The sequence below is a fragment of the Zonotrichia albicollis genome, chromosome 11 (genome assembly GCF_047830755.1).
Source record: "Zonotrichia albicollis isolate bZonAlb1 chromosome 11, bZonAlb1.hap1, whole genome shotgun sequence".
Classification (NCBI taxonomy): domain Eukaryota; kingdom Metazoa; phylum Chordata; class Aves; order Passeriformes; family Passerellidae; genus Zonotrichia; species Zonotrichia albicollis.
The window spans coordinates 7,686,704-7,700,310 of NC_133829.1; the positions used below are offsets into that span (position 1 = coordinate 7,686,704).

Genomic DNA, 13,607 nt, shown 5'->3' on the forward strand with positions numbered 1-13,607 from the left:
AAAGCTGTGCAGGGTCAGGGAAGCTCTGACCTGGGAGCACATGTTTAGGGCATGTGTCTAGGGCTGGCTGAACATTTGGCTGAATGGGAGCCATAAAAGTGTCATCCCCATCTTCCCCACCTCAAAGCCAGCGCCTGACAGCTCTGCTGTGGCCTCACCAGAGATCTGTACATGAAATGCTGCTTGCACAGGATGATTCCAGCAGGAACACTCACATTCCTGGTGGGATGGAGGAGGATTTGTGATCTGTGCTGGGCTTTCCGGGTGGTGGTGAGAGGATGCTCTCCCCGACGGCTGCTTCCTGAGGATCCAGCTGCCAGCAGCTGGCAGCAGCCAGCAGGGTGCCACAGCCTGCCGGCCATCCCGGCCTTCCTGCTGTCCCAGCAACCCAGCCACGTCCGGGAAGAGCATCCAGGAGATAGGGATAAGCCCTGAGGGGCTGTGCATGGTGGGGAGGGCACTCTGGCTCTCCCAATCCCCCCATCCTGGGGCTCCGGGGGATGAAGGAAATGCCACAAGGCTGGGAAGGGGTTCAGAATCCATCAGAGGGGCTTGCTTGGGGGGTAGCAATGGGCAGGGGGAGCAGCAGCAGGGGGCTGAGGATGCATCCCCCACCCTGGTGTGCAGCATCTGCTCCCACCACCCTCCTCATGGAGCCCCTGCCATATCCCTGGCTCACGGCTCTCTTGGCTGGACTCAAAGCGAACTGCTCTTATCTCTGCCTCAGCTTCCCGATGATAAGGGTGGCATGTCTGGAGGTGAACTGGGCAGACTGTCCCCCCTGTCCCTGTCTCTATCTGTGGCTGCTATTTGTCACCAAGCAGCTGCAGCCACAGCCACAATGAAGTCAGCCCAGTCTTCACAAGCAGATCCCCAGCTCCTCTGATGCCCACAGCTGGCACTCCCAGGGCAAGGCAAGAGCCCACCTCCCATAGGCAAGGCCCAAGGAGGAGATGCCTGGCTGAGTAAGGCACTGCTGGCTACAGGGAGATGTAGGAAGATTGTCCAGAGCTGCAGGGACAGAGAGTTGGGGTAAAACATGGATGACAATTGGCTATTTATGCCAATTTCAGGGGTTCCTGCCCAGTGTGGCAGATTCTGGACATGAGCAAAGCTCCTCTGTCCTGTTCACCACAATGTTCCCTACATGGGATCACACCCTCAGTGCAGGCAGATCCTGCTCCAGCAGCATCCATGCCCCAGCCCTCCCCAAGAGGGCTCTGTTGGGAACATCCCCACAGGCAGCTCTTGCAAAATTCACAGCTCCCTCCAGCCCTGGGAGCGTGCCTGGGTGTAAGAGCCGATCTAGCTCCAAGCTGGGGGATTTGCTCCAGGATCAAAGCCAAAGGAGGAGACACAGGGTGTGGGTGCTGATAGAGGCTTCCCCTCCCCAGGTCCCATCCCGCCGCGCCTGGCCAGCTGCGAGCAGACTCCAGCAGCTGCGACAGGGTGGAGACGGTGGGAAAGATGCACACAAAGCCCTGAGATACTCTGTTTTTCAGGCAGGGAAGGGAGCTAGGAGGGTCTGTGAAGGCAGGAGAGGTGCAGGGCCAGCACAGCAGCTGGCACCCCCAAGGGTGGAGGGGCTCAGAGGCAATCCTGGAGGATCACCAGACCAGCCAGGCTTTGGGAGATGGCCTTTGGGGAGGCACAGATCAAACAAGCCAACACCCCCAAAAGTTTCAGCTGGTTTTAATACTGTCAGAGACACCCCAGAGTGGGGCTATCGCTGCCATCCCACTTGGGTTCCCTCAGCCCTTGCCAAAGCAAACCCACTGCCAGCCCAGCCCCACGGCTGTGAGCATCCCAGCAGGCAGGGGAAGCATCGCTGCCAGCCCAGGACAGCCTGCCCGTGCTCCCACCTGGGGCTCACTCATCTCCTGCTGCTAATCCCGAGGGCTTGAGCATTGCAAGAGGCTCCCCTCCACTCCATGTAAAGGGAAAAAATCAGGTTACAAAAAGGGTCATGGCACGGCCCTCTGCCCACTGCATTTGGGTGGTTTAATTACCACCTTTCCCATCTTTTCCTTGCATCCTTCTGGCTACAAACCAACTCTCCCCACTACCAGATCACAGTCCCCCTGGTCACCACTAGGCTCTGAGGACAAGGGATGGCCAGGCATGCCAAACTGCAGTAAGCTGGGGATGATGGCAATGCTGAGCCTGGGAGGCTGCTGGAGCTGGCATCCCAGCAAGGGGAATGGGCAGTGCCTGCCAGAGTGCCCAGCAGGTAGAGCCACCACCAGTGGGGATCTGGTGCCTCTCAACAGGAGCTGTCTCATCACTCCACTCGCACTATGTGGTGCTGACATCGCAGGCAAGGAGACTCAGGGCCTGGCAAAATGGGCAGGAGACAAAGCTGAGATTTATCAGAGGATTTTCACAGCCCCTGCTTGCAGACAAGCAGGGAGCAGGAGGGACATTGGAGGCTGCAAGCCAGGGGAGCCTGCCCTAAGACCCTGAAAACTGCTGAGCCCCAAGACACAGCTCAGGCAAGGGGCTGCCACTGGCTGTAGCCTCTCTGCTGGAAGCAGAAGCAAGAAGGAGAAAATTTGTCCCCAGGCTTAGCTGAGAAGATAAAGCCAAGCCCTGGTTGCAGTACAGGGTCCTCCAGCAAGGCCTCATTTGCAGGATGGTGTCCCCAAGAAAGCCCCAGTTGCAGGAGGGAGTCTCAGCCCTGGCTGGAGCAGCAAGAGGGCAGGAGCAATCCCCACATCCCACCTGCAAGGGCCCCGTAAAGCGCAGTGCTGCAGCCCCAGCACCACCGCGGGGCAGGGCAGCCCTCTTGGCCGTCTCCTGAGTGTGGGGACGTGGAGAGGGGGGTGTGAGGGCAGAGCAGGAGTGGGCAGGGCAGGCAGGGTGCAGGCTAGGCAGCGGGGAAGAGCAGCCCCGTCCTTGTTCCCCGTGCCTACTCATCGCAGCCCAGCAGCTCCACGCGCAGGGTGATGCGGTTGTGCCAGGCCACGGGCAGGATGCGCACATAGCGGGCGTAGAAGGGCACATCGAACACGTTCTTCTTGTGTGAGTAGTTGTCACTGTTGCCATGGAAGATCTAGAGGAGAAAGGTGGGTTATCAGGGCTGCCAGGACCCCAGGGCAGCAGTGACAGCATTGACTGACAGAGTTCAAGAAGCCTTTCTCAGCCACATGGTGCGACTCTTGGGGTGCCCTGTGCAGGGCCAGGAGTTGGACTCAATGATCCTTGTGGGTACCTTCCAACTCAGCCTTTTTTTGTGATTCTGTGACCTCAGCCCCACCCCTCATCCCTCCCCACCATGGCATGTCACAGAAACATTTCATGAAAAATTCTTTCTTTAGGATTTTTTTTCACTTGAGAAGCTGAGAAGCCTCAAGAACAAAATGTAAACAGTAATTATTTGCTGCTGTGGAATGCAACGTGTGCATCTGTGATTGGTCTTATGTAGTTGCTTTTAATTAATAGCCAATCACAATCAGCTAGTTCAGACTCTTTGTTTGAGATACAAGCTTTTGTTATCATTTTTTTCTTTTTTTATTCTTAGCTAGCTTTCTGATGAAATATTTTCTTTTTTGTTTTTAGTATAGTTTTAATATAATATATATTATAAAATAATAAATCAAGCCTTGTGAAACACAGAGTCAGATCCTCGTCTCTTCCCTCATCCCTGTGAACACCACCATGGCATGCCTGTGCCCTAGGAAATCACCTTGCCCTCCTCACACCCACCTTGGTGCTGTTTGTCTGGGCATCCCTGTACAGGGTCCAGGACGTGCCGTTGTCACTGTAGGCCACCTTGTAAGCTGCCACATACTGGATGTGCCCAAAGTCACGGGCTCCTTGTGTGATGATGCCTGTCACCTTCTTCTGGTCCCGAAGATCAATCTGGAAGAGACAAGGCTTGTCAGAGCTCCTTGCAGGAGCAGTGCTCCCATACTACAGCACCCTTCATGCTCCAGAGGCAGTCAGGAAAAGCTGGCCCCCAGGGGTCAAGAATGGAGAAAACACCACTTGACCCCCATGCCAGACAAATCATAAAACATGATTGTGAAATATTTCATCCTTCAACACTCACAGCACCACTCAAAGCAACCAGAAGCAGGCACAAACCCATCTCAGCTCCCTTGCCCACCCCTGCCACCTCCACATTTTGTGCCGGAAACACCAGTGTGGGAAGGACAGCAAAAAATTTCAACTCAAAAAAAATACAGGATTCACAGAGGAAATGCATTTCCACTGGAAAGTAATTCTGGCTGAGAAAATATGCAGTTCAACACAATCTGACATTTGGGTTCTAAGCGAGACGGTTTCTATTCTCTTTGCTCTGCCACACTGTGTCTACTGCTGCTGGCACGGTACAGGGTAAACCACCAAAGGAGCTGAAAGCCTCATTAATTTAGCTCTGTTTTCATGCTCATGGAGGAAAATTCCAGCGATACAATACACATAAATCCTGAGTGCACATGTAAATCTATGCACATATATACAAACAGGCAGGCTGTGGTGCAATAGCCCAGCTCAGCGTGTCATCCTGACCCTGTCATCAGCCAATGTCTCGATAAGCTGGTTTATTTAGAGTTCTGAGACAGCTGCTTTTAATCATTTCCCAAATAAAAAGCGGGACAAATATCTAGACTGCTTTGTCCTATTATGTCATGGAATCATGTGAAAAGTACAAAAACAGGGGAGCAAGGGAAACTGAGAAGGAAATTTCAAAACTATTTGTTTCTATTCCAGACTGAGAAGAGAAAAGCAAGCCTGATTTTTTCCTGCAAAACAGAAACATGGTGTTCTGGGCAGCCAGAGTGTGTTGGAATTGTCACTCCAGGCTGGGATGGCATTGTTTCAGGGGGTGAGACAGAACTGGGGTGCTGCATGCTTGGTGCACCCCACAAAAGGTGCAGATATGGTACCACCTTGCTCCTATGGGCTGATTCTGACCCAGAGCTCCAGGACTGCTGTTAAAACCGGTGGCTGTGGTCCCATCCTGGCCTGCCCCTGTGATCCCCGCTCAGGGAGAGCACTGCTGGACTTTGTGACCCACAACAAGGCTCTGGTCACACCAACCCAGCTGTTCAGCTCCCCTGAAACAGGAGGTGGCCCTGGGCACAGCTGAGGAGCTGGTGAGGAGATATCAGGTTACAGAGACCAGAGACCCACCTGCAGCCACTCGGACTGGTCGTTGTTCAGGGCTGTCCAGGCATTGGTTTTGCCTGTCATGTCCAGGCGAGCGTAATGAGGGTGCCAGGTAAAGGCATCGATGCCCCAGGTCTTGAAGGCGCTGGAGGCTGTGATCTGCTGGTCGGAGATGAGGCGGGATTTCATGCCCAGAGGCTCCGAGCAACCTGCCGTGTTGAAATACACTGTAACACAACAGTTTACACAGGCAGTGAAAAGGAAAGAGACAAGTGCAAGCACAACCCCGCAGACCTGTCAGAAGCCATCCCCACATTCTCATTCCACTGCCCAGAGAGGCACCAGGGCCGGGCAGGGAAACGCTCAGCAGATGAGCAGGGAGGTCTTTTCCTGGGATTTTTAGCTCCCAGCTATTCCCTGGCTCACAGTGCCTCCTGCTGCAGGGATGAGTAGATGTCCCCACAGCCCAGCCCAGCCCAGCCCTGGAATACAGAAAGCTTTGGCAGGAAGCAGAGAAGGATGTGGAAAGAGCAACATAAAGACATCCCCAGCCAAAAGCACAGATGCTACCACACCCACACAGCAGCAGGACAGGACCCAAGCCCCCACAAGATCCCACTCCCAAACCAACAGGCGAGTCCCACTCAGCTCCCAGGGATGTGCTGCAGGGCAGGAATGCAGGAGGCACAGGGAAACGGCTCAGGCTGATGATCCCTTACATTTCCCAGAGGACTTTGATCCTCTGCTGCTTTTCAAGCTCTCCAGCAGGAAAAGCAGCGGGTTCACAGCTCAGACAGGGAAGGGGCACAGTAAAAACTCCTGCCTTGGGAAGGTGTTAGCAGGGTGAGAATGCAGCTCGAGATGCCTGAGCCAATGGGATTAACGCCTTGCGCTCCCCAAAGGCACCCCTGGGTATTCCCAGGCACCAGCATGAGGAAAAGCAAGCACTGCCAAACCCCCTGTCCTGAGGGACCAGAAGCAGGCCTAGGGGTGCTGCCCTGCCCTGTGTCACCCCCTGCCCTGCAGCCCTGGGAGGGGACAGCTCTGGCATTTACCGTTCATCTCGCAGCCGATGAGCTCGAAGCGCAGCGTGCAGGCGCGGCGGCACATCACGGGGTAGATGCGGATGAACTGGGCTGTGATGGGAGGGTTGAACATGTTGGTCCTCATGGTGCCATAGTCCGCGTTCCCCTCAAAAACCTGCAACAGTGAGCAGGGCTCAGTGCTCCATCTCTCACAGTCCCCTGCAGCAAATCCCTTGCACGGCAGACAGAGAGATCTCGGCACTGCCAATGGCAAAAGAGCATGGAGGGGGAAGCTGGGCTCTGTTTCTGTGCCCTGGAACAGTGCAGGACCTTGGAGGAGCTCCAACACTCCCAACAGAGCTTTGCAACATTCTCTGCTTCATCGTCACCCCCACAGAGCCACACATGCAGCAACACCCACTCCCACCACCACAATGCTCCTCAAATCATGACAAGCAGAGAGGTGGCTCACTTCTTCCTTTTTAACATAATAAATAGAATCAAATTGCCTTTCACACACTTATTCCACTGCTGCAGAAACAAGAGGAATTTTTCTATTTTTTTTAAAGCAAACCAGATACTTCCAACCATTCCCTGGATGCTCAGAAAGCCAGCAGGAGACACCTGCCATAAAGAACTGCAAGTGGAGAGTAGGCAAGCTACAAGTATTCCCATGTTGAGACACCCTGTCAGCTGGTGCTTCCTGCAGATACATCACCGAGCTACCCAAGCTGCTCAGTAGCACTCCCAGACCAAGCCCAGTTCCCACAGGGTGTCAGTGATAAAGATAATATCTGAATGACCTAAATCAGGCAGTGCTGCTTCTTTGGTTATGCTTATTATGGTCAATTAAACAGAGGCAGGGAGTATTGCTTGGCACTGGAACTGCCTGTGCCATCTCCCTGCTAGCAGAGTTCCCATCCCAATGCAGCTTTGCCCCAGGTCAGGAGCACTTTCCCACACACAGGGATGCAGCTCCCAGCCACTCCAGCACTCACAGCACCGCTGGATGGGGACAGCTGGGACATCCCCTACACAGAATCACAGCCCACCTTGTCTACATCCTTTTTCTCATCCTTGAAGAAGGTGAACTCCCTCCCATCCAGGCTGTAGGCGACTTTGTAGGCGCGCACAAACTCCTGCTGCCCCACGCGGCGCGCGCCCTGCGTGATGATCCCGGTCAGCCGCATCTTCCGCAGCAGATTGGCCTGGGGGGGAGAAGAGGATGACTGGGGTGCAGTGTGGATGGCCTGCACAGCCCTTGCACCCACTAGGATCACCAAGTCTGCGTGGGAGGGTGGGCACTGGCACAAGGAAAGGGGCTGCCCATGGTGCTGGAAGTTCCTTAGGGAGGAAGCACTCCATCCTTCCAGCCTTGCATCCCAAGGTGGGCAGAGCAAGGGGGATCATCAATCCATGTCCCATCTTCCTCCAATGGACTTGCCTCCTCCAGGCACATCCCAAGACACCCCTGGGTGGCAGCTTGATGCAGCAATTTAGCCCCACACTTGCCACCAGGAGCAGTGAAATAGCATAACAGCAGCAGTGCAAGACCAGCCATGGCTGCTGGGCTGCTCTCTGTGCTGGCATTCCAGTCCTGCCACAGGTACCTGGATCCAGGGGCTCTTGTCATAGTTGCTGGAGGTCCAGGCGTTGACAATGCCGTGGTTGTTGAGGCGGGCGAGCTCTGGGCCCCAGCGCTGGAGGCCAAGGAAGCCGTAATAGACAGAGGATGCTGAGAGCTGGGCATCAGAGATAGCTCCTCCTTCCATGCCCAGGAGAACAGCACAGCCTGGGGGCAGAGGGGAGATCAGGATCCAAGAGAGACAGTAACCAGGGAGCAGAACTAGGGGTCATTTGTTTCTTGTTTGGAGGCAGAACAGGAGAGGGAGGCCAGCCCTAGTGCCTGGCTATCCCCTAGGTGTCCTCTCCTCCTCATCTCTTAGACAAAACCACACCATCCATCAGTTCCCCTCACAGCACAGAGGTCTGGAGGAGAAAGGACCTTCCTGGGACACTCCAGAGAGGAGAAATTCCTAAGGATGTTCCCTCCATTAGCACCAGGCCTGCTGGCATCAAGGATAGCCACAGCTGCCCTCCAGAAGCCCTAAACCAGCTGGTGAGATCCCTCCTGGCAATGAGGGACAGACAGTGGGGAACAGGAGGGAAATGGAATTCAGTACAGCCGGTGCCAAAGACTTACGGCTGTGGCAGGTCTTGCCCAGGAATGGAGAAGGACACTTGCAGGTGTAGTCACCATCCAGGTCCAGGCAGGTGCCTCCATTTTTGCAAGGCTGGGAGGAGCACTCGTTCTTGTCTGGGAGAGAGAGAGAAGCAGCTCAGGAGGCAATCACAAAACCAGCCCCAGAGAAGAGACCCCTCATTCAGTGCAACAAGAACAGGGGGAGGCATCCCCTGAACAAGGGCCATGGCAGGGTCCCTGAAGAGAGGGTGGCACAGGTAGAAGCTCTAACCCAAGGATCTGTCTATGCTGTGTCCCCACAGAGTGCAGCCATGCAGGTGCACCAGGACACACAGTCACATCAAGGCTGGGAGCCTGCATGGAGCAGGCTGAGCCTTGAGGCACCCCTTGTGTTATCAGTTGAGACATCAAGTCCCTCCAGAGATGCAGAGCAAGGTTCAGACATAACCCACCCCACACCATGGTCCTTCCCTCCAACCTGCAAGCTCCAAACCAGCCCATGATCCCTGTAAGCTTGGTGCCCCACACAGTTACAGCTGCTCACAGCCCCTAGTTGTCACCCCAGGGGTCCCCAGGCTCTCAGTGGACAAGGTTCCCCCGCCTGTCCCCCGCTGTACTCACTGTTCTGGCAGTGCACCCCATCGTACCCCGCAGGGCACTTGCAGATGTAGTCAGTGAAGACATCGCCCCGATTTGGGACCAGCTGGCACTCACCATTGTTGTGGCAAGGATTGGGGTGGCAGGGCCCTGGGGAAGGGGAAAAACAACTGTAATACAGGCACAGGTGGAAAATGAGAGCATCCAGTGTGTTTCCACTGCCCAGAGACATTGCATTGCCCCCAGGTTTATCCCGTCACCATATCCCCACTCAGATCTGTGCTCTGTGTCTCCATCAGCCATCAGAAGGGCTGAACCCCAGTGGTGCAGGGCCAGGACAAGGGGAGCACCTGGGAAAGGGTCAGCTCCTCACCTTTCTCTGTCTCATTGCAGTCAATCCCAACATAGCCCTCAGGGCAGATGCAGAAGAAGGGGGCCTCATTAATCCCAGTCAGGCAGGTGCCCCCATTCTGACAGTGGTTCACGTCACAGAAGTCACCTGGAAGTAAAGCCAGGTGTCACTGCAAGCCATCCCTAAGGCAGCCATCCACCAGAGCCCCACGCACACAAAGGCATCCCAGCCCAACAGCAGGAACTGCTCTGCTGCAAACCCCACAGGGAAGGGAGCCTGGCAGGGACAGGCTGCTGGACCTTGCACAGGGCTGCTGGCATTCAAATGCAATGGCTGAGACTGGGAGCATAACCAGCAGCAAGGACCTGCCTTGTGCTGGCACATTGAAAAAGAGGTTGAGCAGACACTATATGACAAAGTGAAAACAGGGGAAACCCAGGTTTTGGTGCATTAAATGTTTTTGACACTTGACTGGAAAATGTGAGTGGCCAGGCTGGGGCTCGCTCAGGCATGAGAAGGACAGAATGATTCAAGGGAATGGGGCTGGTGCTGTTGCTGGGGTTTGCTAATGTAAGTTTGCACTTGTAAGAACACCAAAAAGAAAAATCATTGTAGGGGGAGCTCGCATTCCTCAGTTCCCAGATGCTGGAGTCAGGCAGGGAGGAAGCACAAGGTCCATCTCTGCAGGACGCCTGCCAGACCTCCATCATTCCCCAAGCAGCTCCCACAAGGCTGCCCTGGCTCCCTGAGGGAGCTGGTGAGGCTGCAGCTTCTTCCCTGCCTGTTCATCCATCCCCAGCATCTGCCATGGTGTAAGGGTTAAGTGACAAGGTGGTGGTGGCAGGGCACTGCAAAGGTGGCTCAGCAAGAGGACAACAGGAGCTGCTCCCATGCTGGAGACAGCCAGTCCAGCCAATGCCAAAACAGACCCTCTGCTGCTCAAAGCTGGTGCCCATCACCAGCACGGCTTGTGTGATAATATATCCAAGATAAAGTAAAAAATACTGTGCAGCAGCTGTAGAAGAGGAGTGAGAAAAATGTGAGAGAAACAGCCCTGCAAACACCCCCGGCAGAGAATGAGGAAGGAAAGGAAGTGGTCCAGAAGCAGGGATTCTACTGCAGCCCATAGAAGAGACCTGTCTCCCTGAAGCCTGTGGAGGGCACAGGGAGCTCCACACTGCAGCCCACAGACAGCTCCAGGTTGGAGTAATCTCCTCCTCATGGGCTGTATCTCATGGAAAGTACCCACACCAGAGCAGTTAATGAATAACTGCAGCCCATGGGAAGGACACACTCTGGATATTTTCCTTTTTTTCCCCACCCTGTCCTGTTGAGGAGGGAAATGAATGATGTCGACCCACTGCACCCTCCAACCTTCTACGCTCCATTGCTGGGCTGAATCAGATTGCAAAAGCTGGGCTGAAATTCCTCCCACCCTCAATTTATTCTGCCTAAAAGCTGCAAGGCAGCAACATTCCATAAACCTAGACCAGATTTCCGCAGGGCTGGTTGAAAGCCTCAGTAACTCCTCGTCAAACAGGACAGCGCATCCCTTGATGCCAGGCATTTCTCTGCTACCCTGCAGAAGCCAGAACAAGGGCTGAACCCAGGTGGAGACCTAGGAATAACCCTTCACTACCAGCATGACCTGGAGAAGGTGGAAGTTGATGAGCTGTGGGCTCACTGCCCAGATGAACACCAAACAACACAGTTCTCATTTGCCTAAGCTACTACTCAAGTGAGCTCCTACTCATTAGTCCTTTAATAGCAGGACTCCTTCGAGTTAATCCTACTCTTCCTGACACTCCACATGTGTAGGGTACACACTGGTGGCAGGCAGGCCAGCATCAGGTGGAGGTTTCCATAAGGATGCTGCAGCTCCCTTAGCCCAGCCTCAGGAGGCAGAAAAACTTGGGCACCAGTTCAAATCACTGCCTTTGCTGCCCAGCCTGCTCTGCATGACCTCATGCTCCATCAATGCGCTGCCATGAGCTACAGCATGGGAGGAGAGGGCTCCTGCTGATAGTGGGGATGCCTTTGCTCCACGCCCCTCCACCCCTCCGAAGGTCTTGGGCACATCCACCCACTCCATCCCACGGATCTCTCCCAGCAGCCAGTCAAGGCCACGCAGACTGAGCTACTTTTGTTCAACAGAGGGACGTGGCTGCTCCCCCCGGCACATTGATGCTCCCCAGCATCAGTGCTGCCCCCAGGACAGGAATGTCTGGGGTGTGACACAGCAGCAAAGCAGCAAGGTCTCCTCCCAGGGTTGCAGCAGGAGAGGTCCAAGTTTTACACTTCAGCTATTGCAAGTAACTGGACTCCCTTTTATCCCCTCCCAGGAATAATTCCTTACAGAGTGGGTGTTGGTAGCCAGCCCCCTGCCTAGCAGTGAGGCACACAGGTCACTTTTTCCACTGTAGCAAGCAGTTTTGGATGCTCCTGTTTCTGGGCTGTTTCAGGCCTGGCTTCAGAGCTGTACAGCATCTCTATCCTCCACATGCACATTTTTCTCCAGTCAAGGACAGAGCTGTCACAGGCTGAACACTCAGGAACCAAGGCAACAAAGATCAACCACCGCTTTTGGAAATGTTTGCTTATATGAACCCACAGGCTGGCTGGAAGGCAAAAATAACATCCTCCAAATACTGGGACAGCTCATCCCAGCGGGGTTGGGGGAAGTCAGGTCTTGGGAGGGCAAAAAGGGCACCTCAACCATGCAGGGAGAGCAAACATAAACAAGGCCTTTCTCACCCCCTTCTGCTGCCCTTTGTCCCTGACCTGGAGCCTCCACTTAGGCTTTGCTCCCCTTTTCCCTGGTCTCATCCATCCCTTTGGGAGCCAAGCGCCCCAGGCATGACCCACGGGGTTATGATGAAGCTGCTGCTCCCCGGGGCTGCCCTGGCCAGGCCAGCTGGGCGCGTACCAGGCGGTCCCAGGGACGCTGTTTACATTGCGAGCACGGTTATCTAAGCCTGAAAGCACAGGACAGCCCGGCTCAGAGACTCCCGCCTTGGGAGAAGGGACGGGGCCGTGGACCTGCGATCCCCGCTCCGGCAGCAGCAGCAGAAGCAGCCGTGGGGCTGCACGCTGTCCCACTCCTGGACCCGCTCACCCTGCAGCCCCAGCTCCTCTCGCTGCACCTCGCGGATCCCCGGCCCCGCTGATCCCGGGCATCTCGGGTTGCCCTACACTCCACAAAACTCCTACACACACCCCCTACACCCTGGACACCCCCTGCGCCCCGGATCCCTTGCCCTCCACATCCCCGGCATTCCGGGCTCCCCCGTACTCTGGATACCCCCAAACTCATCCTGTCCTGCACCGCGGATCCCCTGCACACCAGGCAACTCAGCACTCCAGATTCTCTGCACTCTGCCTGCCCCCCGCACCCCGGAATCCCTGCACACCGGACAGCCCTGCACTCCAAATCCCCACCGCTCAGGATCCACAGCGTTCCAGCCTGCCTGGCGCCCAGGTTTCCCTGCACCCCGCATCCTCTGAGCCCCGGTTCCCCGGCACCGCAGATCCCCGGGATCCCGGCACTCCTGATCCTCGGTTCCCCGGCACTCCTGATTCCCGGCACTCACCGGACACGACCAGCAGCAGCGGGAACGCCACCGCCACGGCGAGCAGCACCCGAAACAAGCTCGCCGCGCTCATGTTGCGTCCCGAGCCGTGCCGTGCCGCGCCGTGCGCTCCCCCCGAGCCGCTCCGCTGTGCTCGGCTCGGCTCCGCCGCGGGCTCGGGGCGGGCAGTGACTCAGCCCGGCCCGGCGCGGCCCCACGTGCTCCGCCGCCCGCCCCCGGGGCGGGACCGGCCCGGGACAGCCCGGCCGAGGGTCCGCGCCCCCGGCGTGCAGCAGCACGGAGGGTACAGCCACAAAGCAGCGAAAGTGTCCCTGCAAGGGAGAGCCACCACGGGCACGCTGGTGATGCTCAGCGAGGGACACTGCTGGCTCACCCCATGTCCCTCGGGTGGCCGGGAGGGACTTGCCGAGCCTGGCAGTGCCCGCGGCTCCTGGCCCTGGCTGGCAGGCACAGGGTGCAGAGTTGGACCGGAATGTGCTGGGGGCTGCCAGCACTTGGCAAAGGGAGAGCTGTTTTGCAGCATAAACCCCGCTTTTCTCTCTCTGGGTGGGATGAAAGCTGGAGAGGGCTTCCCCTCCGATGGACGGTGAACACAAGTGCCCTGTGTGTGCCCTGTGTGTGCCCTGTGTCATCCAGCATGCCAGTGGCATGGGGTTTTCCCGAGTTCCTCCTAACCAGCATCAAGGAAATCAGCTTGCAGCCAGGTCCAGCAAATATGTGAAAGGGAT

General features: G+C 56.1%; 1 protein-coding gene across 3 annotated transcripts; it reads right to left on the reverse strand.

The window, feature by feature from the left end:
- Positions 1-1,676: 1,676 nt before the first annotated feature.
- MFGE8 (milk fat globule EGF and factor V/VIII domain containing) lies at positions 1,677-13,229 on the reverse strand. 3 transcript variants are annotated; one of them, XM_005483439.4, is made up of 10 exons: positions 12,880-13,220; positions 9,311-9,436; positions 8,962-9,087; positions 8,341-8,454; positions 7,748-7,929; positions 7,190-7,345; positions 6,168-6,312; positions 5,137-5,339; positions 3,706-3,861; positions 1,677-3,052 (listed from the first exon to the last, which is right to left on the reverse strand). In XM_005483439.4, the coding sequence occupies exons 1-10, from the start codon at positions 12,950-12,952 to the stop codon at positions 2,909-2,911; spliced, it is 1,425 nt and encodes a 474-aa protein (XP_005483496.1). In that variant the 5' UTR covers positions 12,953-13,220; the 3' UTR covers positions 1,677-2,908. The 3 variants fall into 3 exon arrangements, with proteins under 3 accessions (XP_005483496.1, XP_005483497.1, XP_074405334.1); XM_005483440.4 differs by having other exon boundaries at positions 5,137-5,321; positions 12,880-13,212; XM_074549233.1 differs by lacking the exon at positions 9,311-9,436 and having other exon boundaries at positions 12,880-13,229.
- Positions 13,230-13,607: the final 378 nt, after the last annotated feature.

Coding starts and splice junctions, on each gene's coding strand:
- MFGE8 (XM_005483439.4), bottom strand. CDS start 12,952: ATGAGCGCGGCGAGCTTGTTTCGGGTGCTGCTCGCCGTGGCGGTGGCG. Junction 8,455..8,961: donor TGGGGTGCACTGCCAGAACA/GTGAGTACAGCG, acceptor TCTCTCTCCCAG/ACAAGAACGAGTGCTCCTCC. Junction 7,930..8,340: donor GGGCAAGACCTGCCACAGCC/GTAAGTCTTTGG, acceptor CTCTGCCCCCAG/GCTGTGCTGTTCTCCTGGGC.